The following is a 25,312-nucleotide window of genomic DNA, read 5'->3' on the forward strand; positions in this document are numbered from 1 at the left end:
TACCAGAATAATCTTGATGAAGTATAAATTGTTATAGACCATTGCACCACTACAATCCTGTGTATGTTTACCAGGTATCTGTCAGCTCTCAAATTGTTTAAATCTGACATCTAACCTTCATTTTAAAATACACCCAGTAGAACTTAGGGTCTGGAATTAGACTATCTGGCTTCAAATTCCTCTTCCACATAATAGCTGTATAATTTGGGGCAAGTTGCTTAACTTTCTGTAAGCCTCTGTTTTCTTATTTATAAAATGAGCAGTATTACCTACCTCATAGGGTTGTTGTGAGAATTAAATGAAGAAGTGAGATGTACATGAAGTACTTAGCATACTGTGTGGCATAGAGTTAACTCTTAGAAAAACAAAATGTTATCTATATAGGGGCCTGATCCTTTGGCAGAAGTGTATGTAAGAGAAAACATAATGAGGGAATATTTTCCGTGATTCCCAACTCAATATGGCATAGCCAAGTGTGTTTAGTGAAGGAAGGCACAATCTTTGGTTGCCTCCATTAGTGGGACGAGTTTAAATACTGGGTGGTTGCCAGGGCCTGCTGATGGAAGCATGGTCTGCTGATGGAAGCATGGCCTGTGGCTTTCAAGGCTCCCCACATGTGCATGCCAGTTATTTGGGAAATCTTAAAAATACCAATACCAGAAAATAAATCGGGTGACATCAGATTCTTGTAGGCAGGCAGGTTTTATGAGAACCCTGGTATAAAATTCCCAAAGTAAAGAGCACACACCTTTCAGCTTACCACTGCACATCCCCACTGCCTAGCACAGTGCCTGCCACATAGTTAGTGCTCAAATATTTATTCCATGTTTTTGCATGTGCTGGGACTGGCCATATTTATTACAATAATTGGATTTGTAAACAGTAAAAATCTCATTTTACATCTGAGAAAACCAAAGTCAAGGATAAAGTGAAATGCCTGAAATAAAATAGCTTGTTAAAACTGGGCCTCACGTTTCCAGTATTCTTTCCACTATACCATTTTATTGATGTGTATGATGTAGTGTTGATTTTAGCCTGGCAGGTAAATGTTATTTGCTTGTAGAATAAGATGTGACCATTCATGCAACCTTAAGGAACCGTAAGGCTTAGATTATTTAACCATACTTTTTATTACTTTGTTTAGGCATAGGTTTAGTCTCTCTTAGCAAGAGATCAGAAGCTGAATGTGGAGGCAGAATGACAGAGCAAATGATAGCGCAGAGCAATGCTGCTAAGCAGCTAGGCATTTTTCTAGGCACTTCTCTGCTGAGGCTGTTTTAAGTAGGGGGACACCCTGTAGTTCATATATTTGCATGTTTATAGTTTGTAGCATACAGAACATGCTTAGTCGAGTGTAGATATTCTTTGTAATTAACCCTCAGAATACTATGTATTCTGATTCCTTGTTCTTTATTCTCCAGGCACCATTCAGGAAGATTACTTGAGAGAGCTGCTGACAACCATGGGGGATCGGTTTACAGATGAGGAAGTGGATGAGCTGTACAGAGAAGCACCTATTGATAAAAAGGGGAATTTCAATTACATCGAGTTCACACGCATCCTGAAACATGGAGCAAAAGACAAAGATGACTGAAATAACTTCAAATTCCAGCCAAATGTTCCTTGTTGCCACTTTGGGTATTCTGAGATTTTCTCTTGCATGCCCTTAGCTTTACAGCTTTTGCATTTCCTGTTGTATTTATTCTCAGCCATTTTGGGCATATGTATCTTTATAATCAGACTGGAAACGGGACTTTTCTATTAATACCATTTTCAGAATAGAAAATAGGGTAATTTAACCTACCAGCCCTTCTCCCCCAATAACTGTGGTCTATACAGAGTCAATATATTTTTTCAGAGAAAGTTATTCGCTCGATTTTTTCTGAATCATAATTAAACTTTATGGTAAAATACTTGTTTAAACTTATTTACCAAACTTGGCTTTTGTTGGTTTTAGTTGTATCTCCCCAAGAAAGGTAGATGAGGGAAATCCTAGAAAATGATATGGTTGTTAGCTTTTTCTTCCTCCAATTTTCCTAACAATCGTATCCCCTCTACTATCCATTCCTCTTCCTCCCAAGGATATCCAATTTTAACTGCCCTAATCAAGTGTTCTGCACTTTGTCTTCCAATTTTTAAAATAATTTCCTGTAGAATTTGCATATATATGATAGTTTCCGTAGCTTTAAGTCCTTAAGTTGACATACCTGCCAACATTTCCACTTTATTTAAACTTTTGTAATTTCTGGTCATTTAAAATTAGACCAGGTCACTGAGTATAATTTCAATTTGTCATATTTTTAAAAACCATTTTGGCTTAAGGTTCTGTGGAATGCTACCAAAGAGAGATTTTTATGTTATGTTTTAAAGTGCTGGAAATATAATGCAGTATTTTTTTATTATATGTAGTTTTTAACACAGCAGTGCGTATTGAAAGATATTTGTTTATGCGGAGATTCACCATGAGTCCGTGTATGAGTTTTGGACATTCCTGACCTTCCCACAATCAAAACAGCTGAATCTACATGCCTGGGAAAGTGAGGTCATTATTTCAGTCCTAAAAATAACTTCTACTATTTGCAGAAATGCAGAACTGTTTGATAGTTAATCAGGGAGTGGCAGACAGTTTCGTTCTTTTTCAGCTTTAAAAATCTGACTCTCAAAGGGCTTCAAGATTCTCTTTTTTTTCCAGACAGGATCTCTTGCTCTATCACTCAGGCTGGAGTGCAATGGCACGATCACAGCTCACTGCAGCCTTGACCTCCTGGGCTCAAGTGATCCACAGCCACCTGAGTAGTTGGGACTACAGGCATGCACCACCATGCCTGGCTAGTTTCTTAATTTGTTGTAGAGACAAGATCTCATTATGTTGCCTAGGCTGGTCTCAAACTCCTGTACTCAAGTGATCTTCCCACCTCTGCCTCCTAAAGTGCTGGGATTACAGGTGTGAGCAACCATGCCCAGCCCAAAACTCTGACTCTCAAAGATTCATGAGTTTTAAAAGATTTGAAATGGAGAAGAATTTGGTTGAAAAGAGCTGACAATTAGCCTATGAAGATGAGTAATTGACAATTACTATAATAACTTTAAGTTTTATGCTATACGATTAACATGACTCTCCTTGGACAAAACCATTACCTCATTCAGTAAACAATTACTAAAAGCCTTCTGGGCAGCAGGCCCTTGCAGCCAATAAGATAGATCAGCTAGATCCTGTAACCTGGGAAGGCCAATGCTATAGGAATAGAAGGACTAGTCAAAGCTAGTCCTTGCCCTCTTCAACATTAGAATCTTAGAACCTGCCTTCATTCTTTGTCTTTTGTTTCTGAATTTTATTCATTGGTTAAGCCAAAATACTTTTTCCAGGCTATGGCCATGGTGCTAAAATCTTGTTTTTTGAATTGAATTTCCATGTCAAGAGAAAAAATTATCATATGCTTTGTTACATCTCTAGTGAAGAACAGATAGCATTGTTTCCATTATATGAAAAACAAGGTACTACTAAAAGGATCTCTTGCAGGGCCCCTGTTTCCCTTTCAGATAACTGCTCAAAGAACCAACTTGCATTAAGAACAATGATGTACCCTGAATGAAATAATTCTCCTAATTTAGTAATAGCATTCTTTGCTTAAACAAGAATGATTGCCAACAGAAAGGTAAAAGCATCCATTTCAATGGTGTGTTTGACTGAAAAATCAGTCTCAAAAGTTTCCATGATGAAAGTCATACTTGAAACAAACCATTTCAAAAGATCTGGCTAGGCATGTTGGCTCACATCTGTAATCCCAGCACTTTGGAAAGTCGAAGTAGGAAGACTGCTTGAAGCCAGAAGTTTGACATCAGCCTGGGCAACAAAGCAAAACCCCATCTCTACATAAAAATTAAAAAATAAAAATTAGCCGGACATGGTGGTGGGTGCCTATAGTCCCAGCTACTCTGGAAGCTAAGGTGGAAGGATTGCTTGAGCCCAGGAGTTTGAGGCTGGAGTGGGCTGATTGTGCCACTGTACTTCAGCCTGGGGTGACAGCGAGACCCTGTCTTAGAAAAAAAAAAATGGGACAAAACCAGCCTAATGGGGGTGGCATCCTTATCCACCTGCATATGATGATACGGTCATTTGGATTCCAGGCCCCAAATTTTACTTGATGAAAGAATCTATGACTTGATGAGAGCAGGAATTGAATGCTCCTTGAAAAGAAAGGAGGAAGTCCTGAGCATAAGAGACAAGAAAAAGCAAATTGAGAAGGAAAGGAAACCCTTTGCTACAAAGTGAAAAGAGGAAGGACAGCAAGAGGTTTAAAAGGTAGACTTGAGGATCAGATAAAAAATGATCAGTGTTTGGACAGGTAAATAGAGCCACAAAAACAGTCTTACGGAAACTTAATTTCAAGAGTAAGGAGGTTAGTAGTGTCCAACATAGAAAAGTGGAGTATGGGAAGGTTTAAATGAGACCCCCCCCCCCCGCAGATTTGACAAGTTGTTAGTCATGTTTGCTAGAGTTATTAGAGTTTTGAGTGCAGAATCCATAATGCAACACAGGATAGTGAATAATGCCTAGGTGTGGGGTCAGGCAGACCTACACTTAATGTCTGTTTGTTGCTACATCATGGCTCTATAACCTTAAGTAAGTTATTTAAACTCCCTTGGCCTATTTATTCATTTATAAAATGGAAATAATGCTGTTAGTTCATATTAGGAACATAATATATAAAGCAGCATTTCCGTGATTAAGAGCAGCATGGATTTGGACCCATGCTTAAGGAATTGCACCTCCTTATTTGACTAGCTTTGTGTTGTTAATTGCCAGTTTCCTCATCTGTAAAATGGCCAATACCATCCAAGTTTCTTCTGAAAATTAGAAGCATGAAAGGCAAATGGTCTGGGGACACATTAGGTATCCAAATAGTAGTTATTTTGTTTACGAGTGGGCCAGTGAGAAGGGACAAAGGGCATATCTTTAAATTCAAGCCTGTTTGTAGGCAGAGTAGAAGACGACAAACTAGGAGGGAACAATTAGTGGAACAAAACGGATCATGTCTAAGAGCCAGGAAGTGACAGAACCTAGACCACACGTAGGATTGCCCTTAGAAAAGTGGATGGATTTCAAAGTAGAATTTCATTAACAGGTTGTTAGGAAGATTTTATAAGACTATTCATATAAATGCCTGTCAGTTTGATACTAGTGGATGCTGAAATAGTTTACTTTCGATTTCCTGAGCAGGTCCAATATGCCAGACTTGTGTGTGTCGCATTAGGTCCTCTTCACGGCTACAGTTTATCTTTTCTGTCCATAAAGGGATTGTAGTAGCTAATCCCACATTGAAGAAATGCCCAGTTTTCCCAGTGCTGCTTATTGGAATCATTTCCACTTGCTCTTCCATCTTCCAAGTCCCTATATCTTTTTAGTCTAGATTCTCTGTGTCTGCTCAAATAACAGGAATTGTGACTTTTCTCCAATATTTATCCACATACATTTTAGAGTTGTAATGAGTTTACAACTTGTTTTTTTCATTTACTACTTAAATTATATCTCATGTTTTGGCGTAGCCACCATTGTTTTGAGTATATTGCTTTTTCAACCATTCTTCAGTTATCTTTGATGTGGGTATGCTATAGTTAACAATTTTCCAATGATATTTAGCTATCCAGCTATTTTTATTAGTGAATAAATTTTTATTAATGATTAAATAAAGCCTACTATAGGCTTTTCTTTTGCATCTAGAGAGAACAGTATACCTTAGAATTATTTCTTAAGAATAGTGCTGTCAAATAGAAGCTTCTGTAATTATGGAAATGCTCTCTGTGCCATACAATAAGGACACTAACCACATGTGGCTATTGAGCACTTAAAATGTGTCTAATACTGGCCAGGCGCGGTGGCTCACGCCTGTAATCCCAGCACTTTTGGAGGCCCAGGCGGGCGGATCACGAGTACAAGAGATTGAGACCATCCTGGCCAACATGGTGAAACCCCATCTCTACTAAAAATACAAAAATTAGCTGGGCATCATGGCACACACCTGTAGTCCCTGCTACTCGGGAGGCTAAGGCAGAAGAATCGCATGAACCCGGGAGGCAGAGGTTGCAGTGAGCCGAGATCAAGCCACTGCACTCCAGCCTGGGCGACAGAGCAAGACTCTGTCTCAAAAAAAAAAAAAAAAGTGTCTAGTACTGCCAGATGCACTGGTGCAGTGTCTCTCACCTGTAGTCCCAACTACTTGGGAGGCTCAGGTGAGAGGATCGCTCGAGCCCAGGAGTTCCAGGTTGTAGTGCATTATGATCACGCCTGTGAATAGCCATTGCATTCCAGGTTAGGCAACATAGGGTGACCCCATCTCTAAAAATAAAACGTATCAAATACAACTGAGGAACTGAATTTAAGTTTAGCCACATGTGGTTAATGATGATTGTATTGGACAGCACAATTCTAGAAACTTTTTTTTTTTTAATTATTTAGTCTATCGAACCAAAACCTAGACTACAGTTAAGGGAAAGAGTAAATATTGTAGAACCAGGTGTGACTTTTCAGCAATTGCTTTTCTAACACTATTCAGAAAATACACACAGTTATGAACTGCATTTAGAGCTGTGCTGCTGGGATGACTAGCACCCCATCAGCATCATGTGTGCTTACCAGAAATTCGAATTATCCTCCACCCCTTACTCACTGAATCCTAATACCCGGTTTTGAGGCTCAAAAATGTTTTTAAAAGCCCTGTTATGCGTGCTACTGTTTAAGAACTGCTATAGAGTGCTGAACACGAGGTCTCTCTCTTCTAGGAATTTCTGATCAAAGATTTCTAGAATATAAACTCCCTAAGAGGCTTTGAATTCATGTCTCAGCATCCGGCACTTGTTAAGGCAGTAAGAAGAGTTCAATAAAGATTTGCTATTAGATTGCCGATCCTCCACCATCCTGAAGTAATGCTATTTTAGTAATGCTAGATGAAGTAATGCTAGATTACCTCAAGTTGAGGGAAAATATCCTGAAGAACACAGCCACAAACACGATCTAGAACAAAACCTGAAAAACGTAGCTCTGTGTTTTTATTTGTGTGTGCATGTATGTGTGTGCGTTGCCATTTTCTTGATAAAGGAAAGCAAGTAGTTCGAATAAAACTTTCTTGTGGCTAAAAGCGGAATGAAACAGCCGTAGGCTGTGGCCATAGCCTGATACGGCCGTAAACCTTATGAGGGTAAGCAGAGAGGAGTAGGTTAAAGAATTTAACTCGGGCTGGAATGTGGTTTGATAAGAGAAAGGGATTCTGGAACGGAGAAGAATCCGCCCAGGCGCCGCCCTCACCTCAACATTACATGAGACGAACCCTAAAACCTGTCTTGTCTGAAATTCAAATTTAGAAGAACTGTACTTTTACTTGCTAAATCTGGCAACTCAGGGTTCGGCGCCAGGGGACCCCAAATCCTAGGCGGATCGCGCCCCCCCTGGGTCAAAGGGTACCCCAAGTCCTCGGCCGATCGCGGCCCGCTGGGGTCAAATTCGAGCGGCCTGCCCAGCCGCGCCCAGCGGGCCCAGGAATGCGGAAGGGCCGCGGAGCTACCAAAGGAGCGGGGGACGAGGGCCGGGCTGCGGGCGACCGCCGCAGCGCAGGCCACGATATCGCAGCGGATCGGAGCAGGCCGGAGAGGCAATTAAGACCCTGGCCGTGTGCGTCCGGCCTTAGCAGCCCCGCCGCTCGGCGGACACGCAGACCCCGCCGGCCCGGGCGCGAACACTCAGCGCACCCCCGTTCCACTTGGTCCCGCCGCGCCTTCCGGTGCGCCTTCCGCTCCGCCCCTTCAGGCAGGAAGTGTCGGCGCCGCCACTGTCCGGCCACAGCCTAACGCTCTTCGCTGTCGCTTGTCGTCTCGCGCAGGGCGGCCCCGGTTCTGGTGTTTGGCGCCGGGTGAGTGGCGCTCGACTCCGCTCGCGAGACCCCTCGGGCCGCCTCCGTACCCCCGCGCCCCTTCCCGTCGCGCGCCTGCGGCCGAACCCCGCCCCAGCGCGGCCAGGCGGCGGCGGGACCTGTCAGAGTGGCTGAGAAGGGCGCGCGGGGCCGGAGGTGGAGGGAGGAGGGTTGGCGGCGGGAGGAGGGTTGGCGGCGAGGCCCTGGCCTGGACGTCCAGGGGCCGGGAGGCTGCAGGCGATGGAGCCGGTCTGGGGAGACACCTTGCTGGAGAGGTGGCCGGGTCCCGGCCGTGCGTGGGCTGGCCCTGCGCCACCTGGGTGACCTCACACACCTGGGCCCTGGACGGCCCGGCGGCCCCGCGGCCAACGCCTGCCCTCCCGGCGCCGCGGTGGGTCCTGGCGGTGGATTAGGGCCGACCCGGGCGTGTTCGTGTGGAGCACCTGCCCTGTGCCCAACACTGTCCTAGATGCTTTGGAGGGTGGAGGAGCCTCCTAGTGTACGGTCTTGCCTAAGGTGAAGCCTCCAAGGAAGCCATTAGCATGCCGGTACCCGAGTGTGTGGTTGATACAGGCTCAAATGTAGTGATTTACATAGAGTTGTAATTTGCTCAGTGTGTCTTGCATCTTGTAAAGGTTTAGTTTATTCGTGTTGATTGAAGAAAGGACAATTAACAGAAATAGGGAAAGGTTACTTGGAAAAGAATCGTGACCTCACTGAAGACCTTGGATTCAGCCCTAGGAGGGTGAACTTAGCGTTTCCGGCTAGATGTGTGGGAGGTGGTAACAAGAGCAAAACTCAAAAGCTGGGAATTGTGTCCTGTGAAAAGCAGACCGTGGGGAGACCGGCGGGTATGGAACAGAACTGTAATGACTAATAGTGGGAAATAAGGGTAGATAGGTAAGTAGGACCTTCTTATTGGATGTCTTGAAAACTTAGGAGAAAGGAAACATTATGTAAGAAGCCATAGAGAGTAATTTTGGAGTCTTCACTAACGGAGTAATAAGAAAGGAATGTTTAGAGGATTCGTTTGGCCGCTTTAGTTAAAGGTAGATGTGGAATGGTCTTTTGGTAAGAGAAGAATCAAAGCATTTAGAATTCAGTAGGACCTGATAGATTACCTTGTGAAGCCTTTGCGTTTTATAACTGAGGAAAATGAAACCCAGAGAGGTGAGGTAATTTGTCCAAGGTGGTGGACCCTCCTGGACTTCGTAACTAAGAGCACAGCTTTTGTCTTGTTTAGGCTCTGCTGAGTGAAACAACTTTTATGATGGCTGACTCGATGTTCATTTATGCTTTGATGAGACTAAGCTTGGACAAGATGAACTGCAGCTTCTGAAGGACAGATCCCCAGACGAGAGTTGCTAAGCTTAGGAAAGGACAGGATTTAGAGCCCCAACATGGGACTAGTTCTCCCTTACTCCCAAGATTCAAAGACTCTAGGTATATCTGGGGATGAGTTTATCATACCCTTTTTGCCAGCATCTTTGTGATCTTCCTTCCTCATTCCACACATTAGCTTTGGGGTGTCATTGCTTGTTACTCCCAGCTATCCATGTTTTCATGGTAGAGAATTTCAGCTGCCTGTATGCAGGATGTTACTGGCTAGTGGTTCAAGCTCTGGAGCTAGATTTCCTGAGTACAGATCCTGACTCTGAGCTCTGCCATTTTCTAGCTGTGTGGCAAGTTGTTTATTCTCTTTACCCTGATTTTCGTATCTGAGAGAAGAGGATGATAACAATACCTATATGATGAGTTGTCTTGAGGATTAAATGTGTTGACACATATAAAATGCTTAAATCAGTGCCTGGCACATCTTTAGCACCCAGTTATTGTCCCTGGTTAGTACTGCTTCTTCCAGGTATGGAGCAGTGGGTAGCTACTAAGTTTCCTTAGGGATCTCTTGGGGAAGAGACTGGAACCATAGGTAGACCATAGAGAAAAGCCTCATGTTGGAATTCAGATCCGGGACCTACCTTGTAATGAACATGTATGTGTAATTCTGTTTGTGACAGGAAGGAACTATATATATATATATATATATATATACACACACACACACACTATATACAACTATATATACTATACGTATATCTATACATATATATATATATGTATTTGCTTAATTAGGATTATTTGAGCACCTGCCGTGGGCAAGGCACACTGCTAAGTTCTGCATTCCAAGGTGGAAAGGCAAAAGGCAATAAAAAGAATGAATATGGCCGGGCACGGTGGCTCATACCTGTAATCCCAATGCTTTGGGAAGCCAAGGTGGGGGGATAATTTGAAGCCAGGGGTTCAAGACCAACCTGGGCAACATAGCGAGACCCTGTCTCTACCGCTCCTTGCAAAGTAGCTGTGTATGGTGGCTCATGCCTGTAGTCCCAGCTGCTCGAGGCTGAGTCAGGAGGATCACTTGAGTCCAGGAGTTCAAGGCTACAGTGAACTATGATTGTGCCATAAACCCAATAAGAGAGGTAAATTTCAAAAACATTGTATTGAGTGAAAGAAGACAGGCATATATATGAATATATACTGTACAGTTCCATTTATAAGAAGTTCAAAAACAAAACTAATCTATGGTGATAGAAATCTGAACAGTGGTTGCCTATGGGAGATGGTGATTAACTTGGAGAGAATTTTCTGGAACAGTGTTAACATTCGTAACTTAATGGGGGTGATGGTTACATGCGTATACACATTATAAAAACTTATTAAGGTTTATACATTTGACTATATAAATTTCACTGCAGTAAAAATGATATAGGAGCTCAGAGAATAGAAAGTTTGCAGCCAACTGGAATGATCATAAAACCTATAATAGAGAAAGAAATGTCAGTGTTATAATGTGTATGTGGTAAGTGTTAAAATACATATAGAGTACTAGGGGAAATGCTTCCGTGGTGTTAAAAAAAAGTTGAAAAAATTGAGTTTGGCTCCCAAAAAAAAAATACTTCTAATAATTTATGGAACTGGTTTTTTTGCCTAAATATGCAGCACAAAACAATTATATGTCATTAGGTATATGAGGTTAATTTTGTGAAGTATTTTAACTTGATATATACTAAATTCTGTTTACGACTGCTGTTTTCAGACTGTTGCTTATATATCCAGTCATTTGAGTCTTCCAGTTAGAACATTCATCTTGACTACAGTAATAACCATAAGAATCCATGAGAAATTTCTAAAGATTCTGATAGACCTTGGTGAAGATGAGGTGGAGTAAAAATGACCTTAGGTTTTAGCCCAAGAACTACTCTCTGCTTTTCTGTGTGAGTTCATCTACTCTGAGGGCTTTACCTTGTGCCTCTGCTCACAAATCAGCACTGCTAACAAGACCCCCTCAGAGTCCTGTCCTCTACTAGCATTCTACTGTGGCCCAGCTAAAATTTGAGTTGTTTATCATCCTTTGCTGACAAAACCAGCTCCTCCCTCCCCTCCCCAATTACCTCATTTTTGAGTGGTACCTTTATACTACCAAGTTTTCAGTCAGCACTTAGGAAAAAGGACAGAGCTTTGAGAATCCAATTAGAAAGCAGGAATAACTAGCAAATCAGGAAGTGATTTGCTGGTCAGAGCCAGAGGAATTCAGCCAAAAGAATAGGATGGTGGTGGTGGGAATGTTGAGGAAGGGTGACTTGTGCAGTAAAAAGAAGAACCTACAGAACTTGGATGGAAACTGAGTAGAAGGACTTAAACTTTTCTGTTCAGAAATGGAAAATTCCCTGTGCTATGCAAATTTGACTGTGGTCCCTTGGAACTTGGACTGTGGCTGTAAATCTGAAATAAAGGCATTGCCCTATTTTAACATTAAAGAGGTCAAGGAGACAGTGGCTTTATTACTTTTCTATTGGTGTATAACAGATTACTCCAAAACCTAGCACCTCAGAAACAATGAACAATTTTTGAGGGTCAGAGCCAGAGCAGCTTAGGTGGGTGGTTCTGGCACAACAGGGTCTGTCATGAGGTCACATGCGGAAGCTGCAGTCATCTGAAGGAAGATCAGCCTCCAAGATGGCTGATGCATAGCCGACAAGTTGGTGCTGGCTGTTGGCAAGAATCCTCAGTTCCCTGCCACATGGATCTCTCCACAGGGCTGTGTGAGTGTCTTTATGACCTGGCTCCCGCAGATTGAGTGATCCAAGACAGACCAGGGCAAAAGCTGCAAGGTTTGTTATGACAAAGCCAAACACCCTCATTTCACAATACCTTATTGTCACAATATCTTATTGGTTACACAGGTCAACACTTTTCATTGTTGGAGGGGACTGCACAAGGGCATGAGAATTTTTGAGGGCTTTCTTGGAACCTGGCTACCACCATGACCAGAGGAGCAAGTTAAAGTGTTCTGAGGGGCCAGACAGATAACAAACTAATAGCAGCTGGGATAAGGAGATGTAGGGAGTAGAGGGGATTGCTTGTTGAACACTTATGACCTACAGGAATTTCCAGGATGCTGGTCAAGTGATTCCTTATTGTACAGTTGTTTAAAATATCTGAAATTTAGGTTATGTAAAATGTTCAGTTTTTTTAAAAGTTGGCAAACTAATTCAGTTTTTAAAAGAGGCATTTTAAAGGTCATCCCTGGGGATTACTAAATGAACCTCTGTGCAGACTGCGTGTAGTTTGGTAGCTGCCAGGTTATGACTTCTGATCTACTTAACACTTATTTAATGGATGAGGAAAATGAGGTCTGGGAAAGCCAAAATGACCAGCAGTCATACAACTTGTGAGTGGTAGAACTGGAATTAGAATCCATGTCTCCGGCATCTCCATTAAACCACAATGACAACATTGAGAAACTAAGGGGAACTAGATGTATAAACAGCCAATGTGATCTAAGTGGTTAACTTAATCTAAGTGGTTCTCAACCTTCAATGTGCATTGAAATCACCTGGTGCGTTTTTGAAAATACAGATGCCTGGGCTCCACCCCCAGACATTCCATTACCTTGAGGCTACAGGCATCACTTTTTTGAAACTTCTGAGGTGATTCTAATGTGCAGCCGAGATTGAAACCAGAGGATTTCACTGTTTTAAGAGCCGTATTTACTTGCTCTAGCTGACTTAAGATACTTAAAGGAAGAAGCCTCAAAGCAATGTTAAGGAAATCATAGGTAACTGACAGAATGTGCTCTGTGAGCATCTTCCCCAAGCTTCGATAAAGCCATATATGCTGAAGTACATAGACAGTATCTGCTTATTAATGATGATGGTGTCCATGTTTGTTTGCATATCAGTACTGCAGGTGACTTTACAAACATTTTTGTTATCAACTAAGTATGTTGATACCACAGCCACCTATAATACATAATACAGTAATCCTATATGATGCTTCTTTCCACGGTCCATGGTTTTGCTTCCTCGGTTTCAGTTACCTGTGGTCAACTGAGATCTGAAAATAAGTGAGTACAGGACAGTGAGATATTTTCAGAGAGCTCCACATAATTTTTATTATAGTATATTATAATTGTTCTATTTTATTGTTATTGTTAATCTCTTACTGTGCTTAATTTATAAATTAAACTTTATCATAGGTGTGTATGTATAAGAAAAAACAGTGTATATAGTCATTCATCTGTATCTGCAGAGGGTTGGTTCCAGGACCCTCCTGCAGATACCAGAATCTGCAGATGCTCAAGTCTCCAATATAAAATGGCATAGTATTTGCATATAACCTACACATATCCTCCTGAATACTTTAAATCATCTCTAGATTGCTTATAATACCTAATATAATGCAAATACTATATAAATAGTTGTTATACTGTATTTTTTATTTGTATTTTTATTGTTGTATTTTTTGTTTGTATTTTTCCAAATAAACGAACAATTGATTCTCGGTTGAATCTGTGAGTGCGGAACCTGTGGCTATGTAGGGCTAACTGTATGGGTTAGGTACTATCCCTGGTTTCAGGCATCCACTGGGGTCTTGGAATGTATCCCCCTCAGATAAGGAGGGACTGCTGTATCAATTCCTACATGCCTGCCTTTGATGTAACCTCTGAGTACTACTTATATCCTTTAGTTCACTTTATATTAGAAATTTATAGCAATATCAGAGTAACAGTGTTGCAGAGGAAGGAAGAAGTGTTTTTACTGCTATTGAGGGTTATTACATTCATTTTGTGCTGTGTTCTATGTGGCTATTTTCTGTCTGTAAGGGTTGGATTAGTTTTTCGTGTTTTTGTTTGCTGTTGTTTTTGAATGCTTCTTGGTTAAACATTAATAAGTTGGACAGTCCTAGATCAAAGTTTCAAAGGAAAGCCATGACTGACAGTTGCCACCTGACTAAACCCAACCAGGGCTACTACAATGCACAATTCCAGGGAGTGCCATTCACATTTCATTTACTCACTGCAACTCTATTCTGTACCTTGGTTTTTCTGGTGTAGATTGACTTGATTTAAACTCAGTTTGTCTAGGATTTGAATTTAGAGGAATGTAGGTGCTCAGAAATCAGTGTTGAATTATATTGGTGGCATTGCAAGTATTAAAAAATTTTGTGCTAAACTCAAAATAATTAGAAGAGTATTTAGCAGGAAGTAGAAAATATACAGGGAGAAACAACCTGTAACAAGTGGGATTTGAATCCTAGCTCTGCCACTAGGTGACCTTGGGCAAGATTATTTAATATCTTTGGACTTCAGTTTCTTCATTTAGCAGGTGGGCATGTTTCATTTAACGTACATAATGTTTCTAGCACATGAGTCACTTAATAAATGGTAGTAGCTGTAAGTTGAGTAGATCTTTAATTCTCTGTTCCTAAGGCAGAGAAGTAGATCAGGGCAATTGGGGCTGGAAAAATAGCAAGAACAAAGATATATAAGATAAGATATGGCATGGTACCTTGGGGACATTTGCAGTTTGGTGTTGCTAAAGGAAAAGTACAAAGCAGGGAACGGCTAGAGAGGAGGCTGGAAAGGTCATTCTAGAGTAGGGAAAGGAAGACTCATGCGCCATGTTTAGGAACTTGGTACTTTATCCTTTAGGAAGTGGAGAGCCAAAAAAGATTTTAAAAAGTGGAATGATGAGGTCATATGCATGTTTTAGACAGCCCTGGCTAGAAAACTAAGGGTAGTTTTGAGAGAGCCGAGAGGCAAAGGGATAGTGAAGAGGCCATAGAAATATTTTACACAAGAGGCCAGGCGCGGTGGCTCACGCTTGTAATCCCAGCACTTTGGGAGGCCGAGGCAGGCGGATCATGAGGTCAGGAGATCGAGACCACGGTGAAACCCCGTCTCTACTAAAAATACAAAAAATTAGCCGGGCGTGGTGGTGGGCGCCTGTAGTCCCAGCTACTCAGAGAGGCTGAGGCAGGAGAATGGCGTGAACCCGGGAGGCGGAGCTTGCAGTGAGCAGAGATCGCGCCACTGCACTTCAGCCTGGGTGACAGAGCGAGACTCCGTCTCAAAAAAAAAAAAAAAAAAAAAATTTTACACAAGAGATAATGAGGATCCAGTTTAGGGTGGTGACAGAGGAATGAGGAAGATGAGCAACTCTGAGAAATATTTCTCAGAGGCAGGGCTTGGTTCATCAGGGAGAGGGATTGGGGAGGCTGACTCCTAGGTTTCTGGCTACTGGGTAGATGATTGGAAACAAAGATGGTAAAGTTCAGGAGGGGAGAGATATTTGAGTTTTCAGCATGTTGATTATGAGTGTCTGTGGCATATCCAGAAGGGTGCCTTTCACAGGCATTTGGATGTTTGAGTCCGAGGCTCCAAGGCAAGGTCAGGCCTGGAGGTTCGGATTTGGGAGGTGCAGGCGTTGTCACAACAGTGAAAGTTGATGAGATCATCCAAGGAATGAAGACTGAAAAGAACTTTAAACCATGTGCTGCTAGAATACTGGGAAACGTGAATATTTAAGCGGAGATAAACATCTAAGAGGAAAATGGAGGAGGAAGTCTTAGAAATAGGAGAACTGAGCTGGAGTAAGTCAGATACACCGTTTTACATAATCAGTCTTTCCAATATAATGCTTAGCAGTCTTCCTCATTAGAGCGTAAGTTCTTCAAGGTTGGGACCCTTTCCACCTGGGAAAGTTTATTTCTGCAGTTATGGAGCACCAGGCTAACAGTGGCTGAGTCTCCAAAGAAAAGAGGGATAATAGTGTGATGCAGTAGACTGATCCAAGAAGATTTAGACCAGATTTGGCAATTAAAGCAGTTGCAGTAGAGAACAGAAAGCCAGATTGTGGTGGGTTGAAAAGTGAGTGGGAAGTGAGAAGGTGGAGGAAGCCAAGATACTTATTTCAGAAGGGAAAGAGAGAGGGTGGTAATTTCTTTGGGGGCCAGAGTTCCCTTCAGATTGATTATTTTGATGCAACTTTGCCTCACTTTTCAGCTGATATTGTATGTGTAGTTTTTATAGGTACCATATACATATACAAATGTACCACTGTTTTTAAATGAAGTCTGAAAAAAATTTAAAATATAGTATTACTACATTGAGCCTATATCTGCTCTAACATATTTTGATTGGGACCAGTTAGTGAATTGTTTTTTGTTCTCTTCCATCAACTTGCCTTCTGTTTCCTTCTCTTGGGCGTCACCATCAGATGGTGATGGCTCTTCTAGTTATCAGGCTAACTAACTCCCTATTCTTTCTCACAGGCATTTCCCCTAATAAAATCCTTGGGTGTTTCATTCTATCTTGGTATCAGCTTCTTAGAGAATTCGGACTAAACTTCAAAAATGTTTAAATATAGTATATTTTTGGGTTAACTGTAGAAGTAGCATGATACAATTGACTGATTTTGATTTGATTTGATTTTTTGAGACAGTGTCTCGTTTTGTCACCCAGGCTGAGGTTAGGGGCACCATTACGGTTCACTAGCCTCGACCTCCCAGGCTCAAATGATCCTTCCACCCCAGCCTCCCAAATAGTAGCTGGGACCACAGGCATGCGCCACCACACCTGGCTAAGTTTTTAATTTTTTTGTAGCAACAGAGTCTCAGTTTGTTGCCCAGTCCTATCTCAAACTCCTGGGCTCAAGCAGTCTTCTGGCCTCAGCCTCCCAAAGTGTTGAGATTACAGGTGTGAGCCACTGCACCCAGCCTGATTAGTTTTTAAAAATAAATATTTAACTCTTTGGGAACTTTTTCTAAATAACTCGATTACAAAAATTACTTGCTGATACTGAGAGAGAAAGAACTAATAATTTTTGCCTTCAGACATAATTGACTAATCTTAAAGAAATTGAGTCAAAATTTTTAGCATGAGAATGAATGTTAATCTAAGTTTTGGTATGTGAAGAAGAATGAAAACATAATCAAATGCCTTGTTAGTAGACTACATTCTGTCTCTGATTTAACCTTCGATATAACTAAGGTCAAATAACTAAGTTACAGGGAAGAGAAGAAAATGAACATTTATTTAGGACTTGTATATGGGGAGGGTAAGGAGTTGGAATGTTAAAGACTGTAAGGCTGGTGTACTTCGAAACTACACCACTAAGCCAGGCTTCAAAACACCCTGTGGGATGTTCTTTAGCTTGAAGAAATAGAAGTAGACAATAAATTTATATAAAAAAATCCCAATACCAGAAGTCCTGGAGACTCAGGTCCAAAATCCCCCTGCTCAGTCATTGACCTCTCTAGTCATTTGTTTTCACATTGCGGGAAGTTATGGAAACAGTCTGCAAGACCATCATTTCTGACAGCAGTTTCCAGTTTGGATGTCCTAAGACCACCCTGGAGTTTGATTATTTGCTAAGACTCACAGAACTCACTGAAAGCTGTTAGGCTCACAGATACGTAGGTTTTCAGAGATTATATGTAGCTATTAACGGTGGAGCTGAGATTTGAACTCAGGACTTCCTAACTCTAGAGCTGATGGTATTTTTGTGTTTTATTTATTATTTAAAACTGCAAGTAAAAAATGAAATGACAAGTGTCTTTTCTGCTTGACATTTAAATTATTGGTGGCTTTCAGTAGAGTGTTGGAGGCTACTACCAAAGCCATATTACAGAGAATCGAAGAATGATTGGGAAGAAGAGAAAAGGGGCTGGGCACGGTGGCTCATGTCTGTAATCCCAGCAGTTTGGGAGGATCTCAAGCCTCAGAGTTCAAGATCAGACTGGGCAATATAGTGAGAAACCCCCCATCTCTCAAATAAAAAACAGAAGGAAAAATTAAGACAGTTCAGCATTAGACTGGTATTCTGAAAGTCTTGTCAAGGGAAAAGGGAAATGCAGGGATAGCTAGAAAGATGAAAGGGTAGGTTTGATATTTATAAAGATGAAACCTTTTTTGAACATGACTAATCTTTTTACATATGTTATCTCAACTAGTTCTTTGCATTGAAGTAGATATCATGTTTTACTGATGAAAAATTGAGGCTCAGAGAGGTTATGTTATACTGGTAGTGAAATGGGAATAAGAGTACCTACCATAGACAGCTGTTGTGAGGATTAAATGGGGACAGTATTTGTCAGAGTAAGAGATCAACTTTGGAGACTTTCTCTTTGAGGAAGCCCTATGCCTTCATAACTGCTTGGCCAGAGTAAGTACTCCATAAATGCTAGCTATTGTTAGATATTTTAAATTCTCACTTCATAAAAATTGATCCCCTGAAGTTTAGGAGAAGGTACATCAATAATTTCTATTGTGTTTCTTTCTTTTTTAGAGACGGGAGTCTCACTATGTTGCCCAGGCAAGTCTCGAACTCCTAGTCTCAAGTGATCCTCCCACCTTGGCCTCCCAAAGTGTTTGGATTATAGGCATGAGCCACTGGTGTCTGGCAAATTCTGTTCCTTAATGTTTCAAAACTGCTTTTTTTCCACTCAGTCATTTAATTGTCACGTTGAAAATAAAGTTTAGGTGCGTACTTATTCCTACCCAATTGAAGTAATAATTCCTTATTGATATTTTTACCTACTAACTTTAGGTGTTATGTATTCTGTTTTTGCTTTGTTTTATACACTTTTTTGTTTTATGTTTTTGTGTTTTTTTAAATCCAGAATTAAACAACCACCATGTCGAGCAAAAAGGCAAAGACCAAGACCACCAAGAAGCGCCCTCAGCGCGCAACATCCAATGTGTTTGCCATGTTTGACCAGTCACAGATTCAGGAGTTCAAAGAGGCCTTCAACATGATTGATCAAAACAGAGATGGCTTCATCGACAAGGAAGATTTGCATGATATGCTTGCTTCTCTAGGTAGACTTTATATTCTTTATTTGTATTTTCCCTAAAATAATAATTTGTCTCTTTATGAATCATTTTTGTGTGTGATGTACAAATATTTCTCTCCTAGTCTCAAAAGGCCTCTGGAGAGATTTCTAGGTCTGGGAGGTGCTATTTTGGGACTTGGCCAGTCATATGGGGATAAGCCTACAAGGTTGGGGACCTGGCAGATGCTGTGCCCAGGTAGGCTAACGTTCCTGTTAGCTAAATTTTTTAGGTCTGTAGATGGAAAGCCAGGGCATGGCTAGGCAGCAAAATACCAGAGTTTCAAACAAGTGTAGCTAAATAATATTCTTAATAAAGGTTGAATACAGGTTATAAACAAGGAGTGACAGTAAGTGATGATGGTTATCTCTGGGAAGGAGGAGCAGTGCGACTGGAAAAGGGAACAGAGGGAAGAAGACTTTCACAATATTTTGTATGATTTTCTAAATAACTAAATAAAATGTAAAGATACAGGATTTAAAGCACACATAAGCAGTCGTTTGTATGTTGGTATATGGGTGTTAATATTCCTTGTATGATTTCGTTATTGTTTCTTTTGACCTTAAAAAGAAGGACAGGAGGGAGCATCCTACATGTTCTGCCCAGAGTCAGCAGTTATTTTACAGTTGGGAGTCAAAGAACTGCAGGCAAAGGAGACCTTGATAGGCCAAAGCGGAGGGGGTGAGGCAGGCTGGGAGTGGGTCAGGGATGGCCTACAGTGAGACTTTGCACTCTGTCCTCCTGCTTGGCTGACTGGCCAAAAAGGCAAAGGAAGAGGTGGGTTTTTTTTTTTCTCTTAATGCCTACAAAATGATTAGCTAGCTTTTATTCTTCTGACTTTTGATTTTGATTATTTCTCCTAACACATTGAAAGTAAAGTTTAGGTGTGTGCTTATTGCTATCCAACATATGATTTTGAAAAATTTTAAGCCTACAAAAAGTGGAAAGAACATTATAGTGACCACCTATACATCTTTAGCTATATTCACTGATTGTTAACATTTTGTAACTTTTCTTTATCCAGGGTGAGAGTAGAATCAAATATTTTTATCTGATTTGTTGACTTGCAATTAGATTATAACCTAGTGTTTCTCACATTCAGAATGTCTGAGTATGTTCTTGGGCAAATCAGTACTGAAGAAGGCCTCTGAGGAAAATTGAGGAACGTAGCCGTCTTCCAAAGATTGAACTCTCAAGTCTATACTCTGCTTATAATAGATGCTCAATAGATATTTGTTGAATGAACAAGTCATGGTAGAGTCAGAGGTTGTCTTTGAGACCTTCTGTTTTGCAGAAACCCATCCTTTTAAAGATATGTGTTAAAAGAACAATTTCAGCCTAATTAAATTTAATGGAGTTTAATTGAGCAATGAACAATTTGCAAATCAGGTAACCCCCAGAATCACAGCAGATTCACAGAGACTCCAGTGCAGCCACGTGGTAGAAGAAGATTTATAGACAAAAAAAGGGAAATGACGTACAGAAATTGGAAGTGAGGTATGGAATGGCTGGATTGATTACAGCTCGGCATATGCCTTATTTGAACATGGTTGAACACTCAGCAGTGTATGAATGGTTGAAGTATGGCTGCTGGGATTGGCCAAGGCTTAGCAGTTGTTACAGGCTCACACTCCTAAGTTAGGTTTTCAATCGTCTGACTGTTAAGCTAGGATATAGTTCATCCACAAGGACTCAACTATAGAAGTACAGAGTCTTTCTCAGGCCATATTTAGTTTGCTTTAACATATGTATTTACCTTTTAGGGGAACCTTCGTACATTATTGGTAGGAATGTAAATAAGTACAGCCACTGTGGAGGACAGTATGGAGGTTCCTCAAAGAACTAAAAATAGGAGCTCTCCCATATGATACAGCAATCCCACTGCTAGGTATATACCCCCAAAAAAGGAAATCAGTAGTATCATTGAGGAGGTAACTGCACTCCCATGTTTATTCCAGCACTATTCACAGTAGCCATGATTTGAAAAACCCATAAATGTCCATCACCAGATGAACGGATTTAAAAAATGTGGTACTTATGTACAATGGAATACTATTCGGCCATAAAAAATGAGATCCTGTCATTGCAACAACATGGATGGAATGGAAGACATGTTAAGTGAAATAAGCCAGGCACAGAAAGACAAACTTCACATGTTCTCACACATTTGTGGGAGCTAAAAGTTAAAATAATTGAACTCATGGAGATGGAAAGTAGAAGGATGGTTATCAGAGACTGGGAAGGGCAGGGAGAAGAGTGGAAATGGTTAATAGATACAAAAGTATAGATGGAATGAGTAAGATCTAGTATTGGATAGAACAACAAGGTGACTGCAGTCAGCAGTAATTTGTTGTACGTTTTAAAATAACTCAGTATAGTTGGAATGTTGGTAACACAAAGAAATGATAAATGCTTGAAGGGATGGCTATGCCATTTACCTTGATGTGATTATTATGCATTGTATGCCTGTATCACAGTATTTCATGTACCCCATAAATATATACACCTCCTGTGTACCCATAACAATTTAAATAAATATGAATTTTTAAAAGATACATATTTACCTTTCAAATCAACAGATTACATTGGATGTCTTGAGCGGGTCCATAAGTGCTTAGCCTAAACTGATTCATTTTAAATCCCTGTAACTTTTTGTACCCTAGAGTTCTCTTCACACCTTTTGGTTACAGTTTTTCTTCCCCCCAAAAAATGCTGCAAGTGAGTTGGGTTAAGTCTGGAGGTAGGAAAGTAGATCTTTTTAGCTACTTTAACCTATTCAGTGAATCTTGAGTTTAATTTTGGGCTAATTTTGATATTGGAACATTAAGTAAGTGTAATCAGGTAGGACTGCAATGCAGTGAAATAGATGCCAACATGATGTTTAAATTTCACCCAAATTCCCAGAATTAAAACTTACATATGAACTATAATTGTAGCTTTGATTGTCATTCTAGCTTTGACTTAGTTGGGTATAATTTTTAGATGGTTCCTTAGATATGAATATCTGACTAATACATATTCTTTTCATGTAAAATCATATAAACTTAAATGCTGGAAGATACCTTTGAGATACCAACTTTAACCAGTCAATGTTAGACTTTTTTAAAAAAGAAGTAAATTCTACATAAGGCAGCACTGAACGAAGGATCTGGAATACTGGGTTTGAATGCCAGTTCTGTCACTTCCTCCTATATCACACAACCAGTGGTAGAACCAGGATTCAAACCCAGTATTCCAGATCCTTGGTACAGTGCTGCTTTCCCCACACCATGGGGCCTTAAAAACGCTCCCACCATGTCTGGCCATTCCAGGGAGATTTCTTCCAGCTCCTAGGGAAAGGTCACGGGAGTTCCCTCACCACTGCACTAAAAGAAGTGTTCACACTTGGAATGGAGGTTAAGATTTCCCATTACAAACGATACCAAACAAGACCACAGTTCAATGACATGTGTAAACAGTGTTTGAAGATATCTAACATTGTTCAAAATAAGCACCCAATTCAAAACCATGCTAACAGTTTAAACTTAAATGGCCAACTTACAAATACAGCTTTGAAGCATACCAACTCATGGGCATCTGTACCACAACTGGAAGTGTGAATATTTAGATTTTTTTGTATGACTGGTATTGAACCGACTCCCCTGATGGACCGTTGATGTTATCAACATTCAGGATGTAGGCCGGGCACGGTGATGCACTCCTGCAATCCCATCACTTTGGGAGGCCAAGGCAGGTGGATCACTTGAGCTCAGGAGTTCAAGACCAGCCTGGGCAACATAGCGAAACCCAGTCTTTACAAAAAACAAAAAATTAGCAGGGTATGGTGGCACATGCCTGTAGTCCAAAAAAAAAAAAAAAAAAAGTTAAGATGTAATAATGTGGCACTGCCTGGCTTCAGGTTTTTGTTTTGTTTTTAATGAAAAATAATGAAGAGAAAGTTCACATAAACGAATAAATAACCTTCAATATAAGCCTGGAATACATTTTTATAATGATGTATCAAATATTTTTGAAGTTGTCAAAAATAATCTTTTAAAAATGTTCTTAAAGTTAATTGAAAAATTAGTTTCAAATGATGTAAATTTTTAAAATATGTTGGGGAGCATAATAGTGAAATAACTATTGAAATTAAATGTTTTTGTCTTTAAATGTTAAAATGTGCATTCTTACAGGGAAGAATCCCACTGATGCATACCTTGATGCCATGATGAATGAGGCACCAGGCCCCATCAATTTCACCATGTTCCTCACCATGTTTGGTGAGAAGTTAAATGGCACAGATCCTGAAGATGTCATCAGAAATGCCTTTGCTTGCTTTGATGAAGAAGCAACAGGTGAGTGCTATTTGTTTATGCCCAGCCTCATTCCAGACTATATAAAGTACTTCTCTAAAATAGAAAGGGTTTTATTTTTTTACCTCTAGAAAATATTTGCTTAAGAATAATTTCGTAAGCATATGATCTATTTCTGAGCTTTTAAATGATTTGATCTAATATTAACACAGAACTCTAAGAATAATTGGAAAACATAATGATATAGTTCATATAGCCGTAGTTCACTAACTTATTTTGTTTATAGATATGGATATTCTGAAATATTTTCTAAGATTGACGAGCTTTAGAAATGAACCATTAAAGTGCCAGGAAGTATTGATGACTGCTTTCTTCTTTCTATTGCCTTCCAGGCACCATTCAGGAAGATTACCTGAGAGAGCTGCTGACAACCATGGGGGATCGGTTTACGGATGAGGAAGTGGATGAGCTGTACAGAGAAGCACCTATTGACAAAAAGGGGAATTTCAATTACATCGAGTTCACACGCATCCTGAAACATGGAGCCAAAGACAAAGATGACTGAAAGAACTTTAGCTAAAATCTTCCAGTTACATTGTCTTACTCTCTTTTATTTCTCAGACACTTCCCCCACCCTCATAGAACCTATTGCATGCAACTTAGTTTCACAGCTTTGCCTCTTCTTTTTGATGTATTTATTCCAGACCTTTCTGCCACTTAGCACTTGTATAATCAGACTGGAAATGGGGATGAGGGTGTAAATTGTATTGAAAAAGAGATCGCGAATAAAAATCAACAAATGTGAAAGCCCAGAAAAATATATTCGTATTTCTGGTTTTGCTGGATTTTTACATTTTTATATAATAAAAATGTTATTTTGAAATAAAGATTATGCTGACTCAAATGCAATGTAATGGCAAGCTAAACAAATGATTGATAGGTGGGGGTAGTCCTTTTTTCAGGTTTTCAACTTCATATGATTCAGGTTTTATGGGAAAATTGATTTTTCACATATATGGGACAGTGTTCTTCAGAACTTTTAAGTACCCTTTAACATTATTACGCAGTAAAAACTAGTCATGCCATTGTTTCTTTCATGCTTCTAGTCAGATGTTTATTAAATGATAAATATAGAATGTATCTGGGAAGACATTAAACATTGCATTCATCTAAGATTCTGAGAAGAGGCAAAATTCCGAAGATTAGTTATTGTACATTTACTATATGTGGAGCATTGTGCCTACACAATTTTTATTCCCAACAACCTTGTGGGATTTTTATTAGCCCTGTATTTCAAGTGGGAAGACTTAGCATAGTTGAGTAGTTGATTAGGGTAACTATTAGGACGTGAGAGTTGGAATTCCAACCTAGGGCACCTAACTTCAGAGCTCACAGTGCTGGAACTACGATACTGTCTCTATGAAAAGCCCCAAATGCTTAAAAGAGTCAAGACATTTCTGTTCTATTATGATACAATTCTGTGGTCATTATTGAAATTTAAAAGAATCTTGGGGTAATTGATTATTGGAACAGAATTTCAGAAAATTGTATCCCAGGTTAAAATAAACAATACTATTGTGTGTTTGAAGGCAGTTCATGTAATATATAGACTAGAAAAGAGCCGAAAGACAAGGTTGCTCTGAGCTCAGAATCCTCAAGGCCGAGCAATATGAGAATAAAGAGAACAATCTAAAAAAGGAAAAAATCCGTTTTAAAAAATTACCCAATGTTGTTCAACACCAATTTCCCCTCTTAAAATTATTGTGATGGTATTTTGTCTGCTTAACACCAAAGCATTTATATGTTGTTTAAATTGGTGCTTTACAACTTGGGGCAGTAGGCTGGTCTGTATTCACTTGCTAACAATTTACCCGGGCTTCCTTTTATCATTAGAATGAGGGAGCAGCTCATATGAACTGTCGTATTTATTACCTAATCCTCTT

The 25,312-nt window shown here is 40.2% G+C and overlaps 2 protein-coding genes and 1 long non-coding RNA gene across 5 annotated transcripts in view; 2 read left to right on the top strand and 1 right to left on the bottom strand.

The window, feature by feature from the left end:
• The window catches only part of MYL12A (myosin light chain 12A), a 31,426-nt gene extending 7,165 nt beyond the window's left edge, over nucleotides 1-24,261 (top strand). For 2 of the 3 annotated variants that reach the window (XM_012506280.2, XM_030810690.1), the window contains exon 4: nucleotides 1,422-1,913. In XM_012506280.2, coding sequence (XP_012361734.1) covers nucleotides 1,422-1,594 — 173 coding nt within the window. In that variant the 3' untranslated portion in view covers nucleotides 1,595-1,913. Of the gene's footprint in view, nucleotides 1-1,421; nucleotides 1,914-23,908 lie in introns of those variants that run through there. The other variant, XM_030810691.1, reaches the window with a different exon arrangement.
• On the bottom strand, nucleotides 1,112-8,023 carry LOC101176362. Its single transcript, XR_001115620.2, has 4 exons — nucleotides 7,744-8,023; nucleotides 6,966-7,024; nucleotides 1,915-1,992; nucleotides 1,112-1,514 (listed from the first exon to the last, which is right to left on the bottom strand). It is a non-coding gene; the product is annotated as an uncharacterized LOC101176362 (long non-coding RNA).
• On the top strand, nucleotides 7,774-24,273 carry MYL12B (myosin light chain 12B). The gene is made up of 4 exons (XM_003262027.4): nucleotides 7,774-7,904; nucleotides 18,867-19,065; nucleotides 23,250-23,411; nucleotides 23,762-24,273. Exons 2-4 carry the CDS (start codon nucleotides 18,882-18,884, stop codon nucleotides 23,932-23,934), a joined length of 519 nt encoding a protein of 172 aa, XP_003262075.1. The 5' UTR covers nucleotides 7,774-7,904; nucleotides 18,867-18,881; the 3' UTR covers nucleotides 23,935-24,273.
• The last annotated feature ends 1,039 nt before the right edge of the window (nucleotides 24,274-25,312 follow it).

This window comes from Nomascus leucogenys, chromosome 4, assembly GCF_006542625.1.
Source record: "Nomascus leucogenys isolate Asia chromosome 4, Asia_NLE_v1, whole genome shotgun sequence".
In the NCBI taxonomy this organism is placed as follows: Eukaryota; Metazoa; Chordata; class Mammalia; order Primates; family Hylobatidae; genus Nomascus; species Nomascus leucogenys.

Bases quoted from the DNA above. Each gene is read 5' to 3' on its own strand.
- MYL12B (XM_003262027.4), top strand. From the start codon at position 18,882: ATGTCGAGCAAAAAGGCAAAGACCAAGACCACCAAGAAGCGCCCTCAG. The intron at 19,066-23,249 runs GTAGACTTTATA...GCATTCTTACAG, and splicing joins TGATATGCTTGCTTCTCTAG to GGAAGAATCCCACTGATGCA. The intron at 23,412-23,761 runs GTGAGTGCTATT...ATTGCCTTCCAG, and splicing joins CTTTGATGAAGAAGCAACAG to GCACCATTCAGGAAGATTAC.